Source organism: Aulonocara sp. 'chitande type north' Nkhata Bay, linkage group LG3 (genome assembly GCF_057382095.1).
Source record: "Aulonocara sp. 'chitande type north' Nkhata Bay isolate Kocher_YH1m ecotype deep benthic linkage group LG3, A_spYH_male_GT1.1, whole genome shotgun sequence".
In the NCBI taxonomy this organism is placed as follows: domain Eukaryota; kingdom Metazoa; phylum Chordata; class Actinopteri; order Cichliformes; family Cichlidae; genus Aulonocara; species Aulonocara sp. 'chitande type north' Nkhata Bay.
The window spans coordinates 9,128,890-9,140,898 of NC_141346.1; the positions used below are offsets into that span (position 1 = coordinate 9,128,890).

The 12,009-nt window shown below is 44.3% G+C and overlaps 1 protein-coding gene across 1 annotated transcript; it reads left to right on the forward strand.

The window, feature by feature from the left end:
• Nucleotides 1-741: 741 nt before the first annotated feature.
• Nucleotides 742-11,117, forward strand: LOC147333826 (serrate RNA effector molecule homolog). Its single transcript, XM_086270203.1, has 20 exons — nt 742-895; nt 2,863-2,985; nt 3,452-3,562; nt 3,650-3,793; nt 3,880-3,940; nt 4,026-4,323; nt 4,398-4,627; nt 6,325-6,444; nt 6,525-6,657; nt 6,746-6,873; nt 7,671-7,732; nt 8,346-8,424; nt 8,525-8,689; nt 8,820-8,990; nt 9,068-9,221; nt 9,522-9,634; nt 10,237-10,468; nt 10,553-10,654; nt 10,775-10,889; nt 10,973-11,117. Exons 2-20 carry the CDS (start codon nt 2,867-2,869, stop codon nt 11,046-11,048), a joined length of 2,613 nt encoding a protein of 870 aa, XP_086126329.1. The 5' UTR covers nt 742-895; nt 2,863-2,866; the 3' UTR covers nt 11,049-11,117.
• Nucleotides 11,118-12,009: the final 892 nt, after the last annotated feature.

Sequence of the window (12,009 nt, forward strand, 5' to 3'; positions counted from 1 at the left end):
TTTCACTTTATTGTCTCCTGTGCTATTGTATACATGTGTTTCTAGTACACATATGTTTGTGTATCTATTTACCAGATCTATCTGTCTGTGTGCTGTAAATAAGTTCACATCATGGCAGCGTGACCGGCATCAGAGTGTCTTTTACTCGCTGATGGAAACAATGACGAGCTGTTTTTTCATTTTATCATCACAGTCAATGTTCACGTGACTCAAACTTGGGTTGGGATGTCATCGATCAGGCCTGATGGTTTGTTTTACACACATCTGGTAGTTTGGCAGCTTAGATTTTTATACTGATGTCTCTAATTATTATTAGGATTGTTGTTTTAATTTTGAAATTAAAAAAAAAACATGCTGTGATGGGACAATAGAGAGGAATTGACAAACTCTGCTAAGTAAAACAATCAACCCTAACCTGATCGTCATTCACGAATTAGAAGAGGTGAAAATGTTTTCTCATATTTATTATCTCTTAAACTCAGTTGATCTCAGTGAGGTTCTTGGAGATTTGGATAGAAAGGGGTGACATGTTGCAGGAAAGCAGAAAATGTCATAATGTTGGAGTATTTAAAAAACTTTAAATTTTGTGCTGTTAAAATTTTAACTGAAGTTCAATGGCACAGCTGGCCAAATACAATTCTCGCGGAAAACAAAGAAGAGTTCTCAGCTTCCTAGAAGTGAAGATAAAACGCCACGACCCCTTTATTTCAACGAGTGTGTGTATTTACCCAGTCTGACCTCGAGGCGGCGCATTGTCATTGGACAGACGAGCGGTAGTGACAGGAAGCGGAATTGTCGTTGGATCATTGTGCTCTTGGAGCTGGCGGCGGGATAACTGTGCGGCTGCTGGTAGCTGTGACGGGCTTGTTTCTGAGTTTAAAACAACAAATCTCAGGTAAGAAAAACACCTTAAACTCAAAAATACGCACAGATAAAGTAGCGGGGCCGAAGCGGAGGGATACATCTCTGTGAACAGGTTCATCTGGCTCCGTGCTAACGAGCTAATTAGCAGCTGTTAGCTTCGTTAGCTATGAAATGCTATATGCTGCTAATGGTAGCGTTTGATTTGTCTTAGTGAAAACTTTTAAACCCTTAATATTTGCGTCTCCTAACGATCTGGGGCTGCCGGGAGTTTGCGACGAGCCTGTCCTTAAATTAAAAGCTTTTAAAGAACTCAAGGACAGGAGCTAGCAGGCTAATTAGCAGCCAATGTATCAGTGAGGAGTCACATAAACAAACAGAGTTTATAATAAATATTTCAAGATAAACTGTGAAAGAGCAGCGGTGTTTAAGCTGATACACACTGCTGCTTATGTGCTTTTATATTAGCAGAAGTGGAAGAGGGCATAAGAATGATTGTTAAGCAGAGGGGCGTTTCAGCTAAGGATGTTTATTTCCTCAGTAATGTTGATTTTCCTATCTCAGTCTTTCTGTGAGAGCAACAGACCGGTCAGGCTCTGTGGTTTCTCATTCAAGATCTCCTGCACGTCTCAGGAAAATTTGTAAAACCTGAAGCTAAAGTAAGAACATTAAACATTGAACCTCTTAGAATTCTACACAACGTGAATTGCATGAAAAGCACGTCAGTGAGTGAAGTAAACATATCAGCGCAGAAGCGGAGTTTGAATTAATATTTATAAATGGAAAATGGCCTGTATTTGTATAGCGCTTTATTTAGTCCCTAAGGACCCCAAAGCGCTTTACACATCTAGTGTACACCCATTCATGGTAAGCTACATTGTAGCCACAGCCGCCCTGGGGCACATTGACAGAGGCGAGGCTGCCAAACACTGGCGCCACCGGGCCCTCTGACCACCACCAGCAGGCAACGGGTGAAGTGTCTTGACTTCTTATGACAGCGGAGTTGTGGATATGATGGAGTCTGTCCAGTGCTTTGCTGGAGATTCAGAATATGGTTGAGGGTCTAATACAGAGTCGATGAGTGGTGGCCAAAGTCAAGAGACTAAACTGGATCATTAAATACAATTAAGCAAAATAGAATCAAAATATTTTCTGCTTCAATGCAGCGTTCACATCTGGTGTGAAAGAAAATTAATGCAAATATTGGAAACACAAAGTGACATTCAACAACCTCATTCGACTTTAAAGGAATAGCTGTGAGAGACTGAGGTGACCACCAATCCGAGTGAAGAACTGTTGATTGACATATAACGTGGTTATAATTACACTCACTACTATGTTACATGACAATCAGCTGGATTCTTTACCGTTATTGGTAGAGCTCACTTTTCACTCACTCACCTGAAAGTTTACCATGGGTCCCGCCCACTTCCCATCACCTATAGTTATTTTTCCCCTAATTTCCGGCTTCTGGACAGACTTTCCTCGCTGATAAACACAGTCAGGAACCGTCACAGCAGATGACATTAAAGTAGATCAAAAATCTTCATTCCTGATGTGAAAAATAAAACACAGTTCCTCTTAGTGGTGATGGTTTAGGACATTAAGTGCGCTTATTACCTGCAGCAGAAGGTATTAGGCTACACCCCTGAGAGGATTTCACACACCTTAAGGAGTCAGTGTGGGTTTAGGCGCTTAGAGCGTTAAACCTGCAGGCAGGAGGTGATGGGAGTCAATCTAGTGTGGGAGATTTGTGCTTCTCTTGGTCCTGCGTTGGTGTAAATTTATTGAATTTACAGGTTTTTCAGTCGCCACCTTCAGCCTCACAGAGCCTCTTAATGTGCATTAATTAACTAAACTCTCATAATTCTCTGAATTTATTTAAGGTTTATTTTGACAGTTTGAACAATTATTTATTTAAACACCTTCATACTTGGTGATTTAAAGTTGCTGAATGATGCAGAAAGAATCCCTGATGTCAATATCTGTTTGCTCCTTTAGACCGATGGGAGACAGCGATGACGATTTGGATCGGAGGAGGCGGGACAAGTTCAGGCGGGAACGCAGCGACATGGAAAGGTCACGAGAGCGCGAGGAGAGGAGGAGAGACGACTGGCCCGACAGGTGGGAGCTGGTGACCATTCCGATCGTTAAGTTATTCGTTTTTAATCCGGAGAGAAAGATCTGACGAGCCGACGCATCTGACAGTCAGAGTTCAGCCTAAACCTACAGAGGCTCATTTACTGCATCAAACTGCTGCAGAGCTGCTGTCACAGAGAGGCAGCTGCTGCCATCTAGTGGCATAGATGTAGTAGTGCAGTGATGTGGTCCTTTGTTTAACATTGAAAAGTTTCCCACACAGCTGTATTCTTTATGCACGCCGTACTTATCCCTAATCACATCTGACACATTTGTTTCAGAGTTCATACAGTTTGTTATCCAGCTGTAAACATCTGTCCTAACATCAGCGTATGAATGAGACATGTTATTGGAAACTGAGTCGTCAGGATTTATTATGGCTGAAGAAAGTCGCCGACTTCATCCCGACAGGTTTGTCCACTGTGTGATGTCAGCTCTCTGTTTGTTTCAGGGACTGGGACCGTGGCCGCGAGCGGAGGCGGGACTATGACCGCGGCCGCAGAGAGAGGTTTTCTCCGCCCAGACACATCAGCCCTCAGCACAAACGCATGAGGAGAGAATGGTGAGGCCTGTGTGAGAGAAGCAGCTGCAGACTTCAGGTTCTGCTCCGTGTTCCTGCTGTGGTTAATAATTCTCGTTTCACCCTCAGGGACGACCACAGGGGGGAGCCGTACCGCTACGACCTGCCATACGGAGGTGGCGGGGCTCCATTTCCAGGGGCGGGGCCTCAGGGCTGGCACCCAGATTTTCCTCACCTTCACCCACATCATGGAGGCCACCCTCTGCAGGGCAGGTGAGCTCAGTCAGAATCATTTCTGCCCCCTAGTGGCTCCAACAGTTTTCACCTGGATTATTTATTACCTGAGTTTTGTGTCTCAGGTTGGGGATGGTGGATCCAGACCTCCCTCCTCCCGGTCCTCCTACCATGAGGAGCTTTAAGGTGGGTCTCTGATTTAAAAAAATAAGGAGGCATCAAAGCGTCTGTTTGGCGAGGTTATGACATCACGTCTGTGATGCGTTTGCAGGAGTTCCTGTTGAACATGGAGGACAGCGTGGACGAGACGGAGTCCGTGAAGCGCTACAACCAGTACAAGCTGGACTTCAGGCGGCAGCAGCTGCAGGACTTCTTCCTCCAGCACAAAGAGCAGGAGTGGTTCCGCTCCAAGTACCACCCCGATGACATCGCCACGAGGAAGGCAGAGTCTCTGGCCGCCCTCAAAACCCGACTCGGCGTCTTCCTCTTCCTCATGGACAACAACTGGCTGGACAACGTATCGCTCGACATGGACCACGCCCCTGCCATCATTAAACTCCTCGATGCAGGTAAACTGGACAGGAAGTGAAGTGAAACGGGGTTTGTGTGTAATAAAGTCTTTAACCTGTGTGTCTCTGTGCAGCTGTGATAAAGATGGAGGGAGGAACCGATTTTGACCTGCAGGTCCTCGAGGTTCAGGTGAATGCAGCAGGAGCCGGTGGAGATGCGAGCGGAGGAGGAGGTGTAGGCGAGAAGAGTCAGGCAGATCCCAGCGGAGGAAGCGTGGGTGGTCAGACCAGCTCAGAGGCGACTGTAACTCAGACGAAGGAGACGGCGAGCGGTGACGCGGGCGATAACAAAGACACAGAGAAGGTGACGTCTTCGAATATCCTCAGCATTGTTCCCTCTAAGCTGTGCGCGTGCGCACTGCTGGCACGGTCTCTGCGCACAAAAAACATCTAACCTGAATTGAAATTAAAATTAAAACGTTAACAATTCTGTTTTGCAGTGTTAGTCAGTGAGTGACTGGCTGCTCCTGTATGGGATTAGAACGATGCCACCTTATCCCATAGTCCAGCCAATGAAGCGATTCACATTCGTATATACGCAGCTAATCAACGTGGTCGACAGGTTATGACAGCGTCCTTATGTGCCGACACTGGTGTTTTAGCAAAGCGGCTGATGTGGAGTGAAGCCACATTAATGACAACGTGAACAACCATTGGAGATGTGAGCAGGACAGACGAACAATAGACGGAAACAGTTTGGACTTTATACCAGTTTTTAAATTGTGTTGATCGGCCACGTAAAACCAGAGTTATGATAAAAATATGCAATGTTTGGTTTTCTTCCTGAATACTGTCGTTGTTTATATTTACTGCGGGAGAAACGGTAAAAACAGCGTTTTATAAGGAAAACGCTGGAAAGCGTGTGAGCAAAAACAAAAACAAAACCCAGCCTTTCCTATTGGTGGAAAAATGTACCATGTCGACCAATCAAAAATTGATATGGCAACGTGGCATCTAGTTGTTAAGAAACGGGGGGAAGTTTTAGGAGTGACGGCGGTGTTTTGAGATGTGAGAGATTTGAGACGTTTAGCGCAAATCTTGTGTAGTTAGTGTGTAGTTAGTGTGTAGTGTAGTCAGTAGTTTTGTTGTGTGTGTCAGAACAATGAGGCGACTGCTGAATGTTACAGGTGTTACAGCAGTGACACATCTGCTGTTGTCAGGCCTGCAGGTATCAGGCTGTTGTTCTCCTTCATCTCATAGTGGACAGAAATTATGTTTTGGAGCGGCACAAATAATTTGTGTGGCATCAGATCTGATGCAGAACAGCTGATTGTTCTGTAAATAGTTTGAAATGTTTATTTAAAAAACGCCTTGGCTGCTTTTTTAGGTAAACAGCTGCAAAAAACTTATTGTTATTGTTGTTATTTGCAAAACTCAGCTACTTTTTTGAAGAAGTAACTATATAATTAATTGCTCAACATTGGTCTTTATTTACTGTATTTTGCAGACAGAGTTACAGGACTCTCTCCCAGACTCAGACTCATGATACAAGTTAGAGCTGTAAAAGTTGTGTTTTCAAAATTGGAGTTCAGGTTATTTTTACTTCCAATAGTGTTAACATGCTACAGGTCATGAACAAGATCTTTTTAAATTTTCATTGTAAGTGGGCTAAAGCAGTTAATTAAAAGTAGTCTATCATAAATGTAAATGTTGTAATTTGATTATTTCAATAAACCAAGTAACTTGGATGGATTCGATGCTGGCGTGACCACAGTGCACACGTCTGCTGTGGCTCACAGTGGTCCAAGGGACGCTCAGGGAGTTTGTGTGTTCGCTCAGACACGTGAAAAATTAGAGGGAACATTGATCCTCAGTTTACTGAACTGGACCCAGTCTCTTCCTGTCTGGGTCACATGACTTATTGAATTATTAACTACTGTAGAGAAGAAACAGGTCACGGGTTGAGTGACAGTCTGTTCAGTGTTACGTTAAATAATCACATCCTGACACACAACGGCGTTCAGACTGACCTTAACCATCCTATTTTCTTTCCTCTCTCAGGACTCAGCTGACGCCAAGCGTAACGGGAAGAAGGAGAAGGACGACGAGGAGGAGGAGGAGGAGGAGGAAGAGGAGAAGAAAGAAGAAGAAGATGAGGAAGAAGACAAGAAGACCAAGAAAGTGAGTCGTTTGTCTTTTGTCGCTGATGCTGATGTTCCTTAATGTTACATCGCATTGTTAATCCCTCCTCTTTCTCTCAGGGCAGGAAGAGGAAACGCAGCCTCTCTGCTGACAGCGGCGAGGGCAGTGCCTCCGACTCTGACTCCTCCCACTCTGATGGAGAGAAGGATGAGGACGAGGAGAAGGAGGAAGAGGAGGATGACGGAGAGGATGGTATTTATTTTAAACTCTTTTTTTGAACTCTGAAATGTTGAAACACTTCTCAGACTTCAGTCTGAAGTGTTTTGCTGGTTTGTTTCAGAGCGTCGTAAAGAGCGAGGGAAAGAGAGGGAGAAGGAGGCTCCACCCAAGCCCCGCCCCCTCCACCTCACCACCTCCCTATTCATCAGGAGCATCCCGCCAGAGGTGTCCAAGGATGAGATCACAGCTGTAAGAAAACATGCCTTTACAGGGTGAAGCAGTTGTTGCTAAACTCAGACTAACATTTGAGGAACTGCAGCTCATTTTTCAAACCTATAGGTTGGCACTGTTTAGGCTCCTCCCTCCAGAGAGTAGGACGTTATTAAAATAAGTTTGGACAAGTAAATAATGACAAACCAACAAAGGAGGAAGGTTTTTAATTATAGTCGGAATTCAGCAAGAAAAATTAGGCTGTTTTTAATGAACCAGCTCTGCAATGTGTTCATGCTCCCTGGGAGAAATCTGACCATTTAAAACAAAACTGTGCAGAACTATGAAATACTGCACCATGAACTGGTTTATTTATTATTTAACTTATAAATAGTTCGAAGTAAAATATCATTTTTACCCAGAACATTTTTTTTAGCTCAGAAACTTTCTTTGTTTGTGGTGTTGAACCTGAAAGCTGTGATTTTGACTTACACATATGTGAACATCACATTTTGGGTTATTTAGACTAAAATACTCAATTTTGCTCTACAAGGGCCTGATATCCACTTACGAGGACTTTATACTGCAACTGTTCTATTGAAATTTTAAACGTATATCCTCATACGTGGCTCTTATTGTTCTTAGAAACAAAAATCAGGTAAAAAGAAAATCTGGTAATTCTTTGTTTTTACATTCATCAGGTCCCAATGTGCCCAGATATCAAAGAGGAATTAAAAATGCATGTCATGGAAGAGTTCGGGTCTTAGGAGGTTCAAGTTAGAACACACCTGTGCACATCACCTGGCTCTCTGCTAACCTCCTTCATGTGTTTGCAGCTGTGTCACAGATACTCAGGCTTCCTGCGGGTGGCGCTGTCGGACCCTCAGCCCGAGAGGAGGTGAGAACAAAAAAGTGCAGTCGCGACACCTGCATCAGCTCCTCCCAGCTTCATCTGCCATTAAAGGACTGATATGTAAAGTGTAGCAGATTGTTTAGTTGTTTATAAATAAACCAGACATATATATATATATATATGTATATAGGATAGGACATCAAACACCGTGTATTCTTATCAATGCATGAAACATGCAAGTTTATAATCTGTTGTCCTTCAGTAAAACGTTCCTAGAAAGCGTCATTTCACTTGCCGTTTGCATTTATACAGGAAGTCAGGTCTTTAGCGGCGTCCTCCAAAGAAAAACGATATTCTTCTCTAAGCAGGACGACACTGTTACTATAGTTCAGGAATCACATGAAGTTTTGTCCTGAAAGCACCAATTTTAATTATTTCTCCAGTAAAATTAGCATTTTCTAGCATGAATATGAACAACAATACAGTTTCACCACTCAACACTGCGTTGCCTATGGATCGAGACGTATTCACGTGTTTAAGGCGCTTTATCTAAGAACTGCCCCGCACCACGCTTCTTTTTGTTATCGAGCAGTTTTAAAAGCATGGATTTGGAAGCGTTGCTCTTTAAACTGAGCTTCAGTAAATATTTGTGCTTCAGGTTCTTCAGGCGCTGCTGGGTGACCTTTGACCGCAGCGTGAACATCAAGGAGACGTGCTGGAACCTGCAGAACATCCGGGTACACACACACACACACACACACACACACACACACACACACACACACACACACACAGGTGTGTCATGGGTGATTATAACCTCCTCTATGCTGTCTGCAGCTCAGAGACTGTGAACTCGCTCCGGTGGTGAACAGAGATCTGTGCCGGCGGGTTCGCAGCGTCAACGGTCTGACGCACCACAAACCGGTGGTGAGGAACGACATCCGACTGTCGGCCCGACTCGTCCACAGCCTGGACCAGAGAGGGGAGCTGTGGACCGGACAGGTGCGGACTTTAAATATGTTCAGGCTCAAGGGTTCAGAGTCAGAAGCACCAGTCAGTCAAACACTATCTGGGCACTGCATTACCCATAACCCCCTCAGGACTGACATCATTCCTCTGTGTGTGTGTGTAGATGGAGACCAACCCCATCCTGAAGAACATCACAGATTACCTGATAGAGGAAGTCAGCGCAGAGGAGGAGGAGCTCATCGGCGCCTCTGGGTGCAACACCGATGACGCCGGTGACGCCAAGGACCCTGCCTCCTCTGACGTCACCTTGGAGACAGATGATAAGCTACTGAAGGTGGGAGGAGCTTCATGTAGATCAGGCGCTGCCTGCTTCATGTAAGCGTGTATTTACATGTGCGTGTGTGTGTACAGGTGCTGGACCGCCTGCTGCTCTACCTGCGTCTGGTTCACTCTGTTGATTATTATAATTTCTGTGAGTATCCCGCCGAGGATGAGATGCCACACCGCTGCGGGCTGATCCACGTTCGAGGACCCCTGCCTGTGGGCAAGATCACCGCAACTGAGGGTACGCACACGCATACACTGCAGATCAGCCGTTCATGGTATATTTCTAGGAAAACAGGACGTGGTTTCCTAGAAACCAGAGACGCATAAAGTCCTTCTCACCTGTGAATAAGACACACTTACCTGGGGTGTGTCACAGCAGCCTTTGAACCTTTATGGAAAATTTCGCGGTATGATGATCTGTAACTCGAACACATCACAACGTGTTTTTAGTTTATTTAATCTCAAAACACTTCGAACTACAGCTCCAAATACACGGCTGCAAAGTTGACGTTAGTGTTGCTGTGCTCTGATTGGACAGTGAGTGAACACCAGCGGATGTGCGAGGAGCGCCTGGCTCCACTGCTCTCGCCCTCTGAGACTCTGAGTGAGGAAGAAGCGACCAGGCTGGGGAAGAAAGACCCGGAACAAGAGGTACGACACACCGCCCGCCAACAGATGTGTCCCACATGTGCAAAAGAAAAAGAAAAAAGTGCTACTTCCTGTTCCTTTCACAATAAAAGCCCTTCATATTATCCAACTACTGACTTTGAGATTATTAGACGACCTCCTGAGCTGCAGCTTATCACAAAACGATTCAGATCCAGTCTTGTCTTTGATTTTACAAGTTCTAATTTTGTTTTCTTAATTATTCCTCATCAACTACAAGAAAATGTTTTGGAAGAAGGAAGTAAATTCTCATAATTACTCATTAAAACAAGAAAAACACATGCAATGTTACCTTTTTATTATTATTATTATTTATTTTTTTGCTGTCAAAATAAAATTAAACATTGTATTGTCGGTGTGTATATCTCCACTTTAAGTGTCGTTAATTCAGGATTGTATTCATAATTCATTTGGCATTTCAGAAATTAAAAGAAACAATAGAGATTTGCAGCTATAGAAGGAATGACCTTTTAACAGCGTACGACCTTTTCATAGAAACCACCATAAACACAGTGTGTACATGTGAGTGTAAACAGTTGTCCCAATGACGAGCTCTCCTCCCTCCTCTGTGTGTCTCACCTGTGCAGGTGGAGAAGTTCCTGTCCTCCAACACTCAGGAGCTCAGCAAAGACAAGTGGCTGTGTCCTCTGAGCGGGAAGAAGTTCAAGGCTCCCGAGTTTGTGCGCAAACACATTCTCAACAAGCACGGCGAGAAGGTCACCGGTGTCCGGCAGGAGGTTGAGTTCTTCAACAACTTCTTGTTGGACGCTAAAAGACCTGCCCTGCCTGAGAACAAGCCCCTCCCACCGCCTTCACCAGGTTGTGCCCCTGGGACTCTGTTTTGCCTTCTATTCACGTTACTGTTTTTTCTTTTCTGATGCGTTTCCTTCTCTCCGCCTTTAGCCGCTCCTCCGGGTTTACCAGGATTTCCCGGACAGTCGCCGCAGCAGCAGAGCCTTCTGGGATATCCGCCTGGAGTCAGACCACCCATGCCCGGTTTCCCAGGTGTATATAAACACAAACATAATAGAATTTAATTAAGTATTTAAAATGAAAAAATTCAGCTTTGCTTTTTCAGTGCAGTGATGCAGTCTTTTAAGGTGTATGTGTGTGTGGGTGTTTTAGGCGGTGCACTCCACCATCCACCAAACCAGTTTGGAGCTGGGCGGGGTAACTATGACAACTTCAGAGGTCATTTAGGAGGCGGCGGGGGGTTTTCTGGGAAACAGCGAAACAGCAGGTAAAGAACATGCGCCGTGACGACAACACAGTGGAGTGTATGAATCACATCAGTTATCTCACTGTGTGTGTGTTTGTTTGCAGGGGCATGCGAGGCGACCCTCGCTCCATCATCGAGTACAGAGACCTCGACGCTCCGGACGACCTCGACTTCTTTTAAGCACCAGAAGCCCCAAGATTGTTTTTTTTTTTTTTTTTTTTAAATAAAACACTTTTTTATTCCTACGTTTCCCATGATGCCGTTCCTCTTCCTCATACCATTATCTTTTTTCCTACATAGGACAAACTGTAGAGCTGTGTGTGTGGGTGTGTGTGTGCGTGGGTGTGTGTCAGCAGGACCAGTGTTACTGTCAGTCATTAGTGATGATGATGATGATGATGCGTGCCACTTTTCCAATAAAGACCAGTACTGAAGGACTGATGAAGGCTCGTGTGCTGCTGTGAGAGGAGCTGCACCCTTTGAAATCTTATTTGGATGTTTCCACAGCAGACAGGCTGATGTAGCTTCAGTGGCTTAAAAGTGAAGATGTAAACACACAAACTTAATAAGTGAGAATTCGTGAAGTTTCTCTCTGTTGCGATGTTACGTTTCAAACCCTTTGAAGTGCCTGTGTGCTCTTGTGTTATGTCCTAGGTCACTGGACAAGGTGCAATACATGGATGATGTCCACACACGGTGACCAACAGCGCACACTCCACTAGTGCAGTTGCATAAACACAACATGTAGATTATGTGCTCAGAGCACCCTGTATGAAATAGAGAGGTGAGGCGTAACTTGAGAGCTAAAACGAAGTGGTGCTAATCTGCTGTGATCAATGTTTTCTACAGTCACTGGTTGTGATATTCTAGTATGTAGTTTATTTATTATACAGTTGTGATAAGTTGAATGCTTAATTATTTTGGTATAACTGAGGCATAAACGGTCCAGTAAACAAACTCAGTATTATTGATTAAACAATACAGTCACAGTGTAATCTTGTGTAGATCAAAGTGGTTTACAAAGTCAAATATGTGTGTACACAGCTCTACAAACACGAACAGGCTTCTGTGACAGGCTGGAAACGGAAAAATTTAAAATTTAAACCGCCTACTTTTAAATTCATGAATATTTAAAGCGATT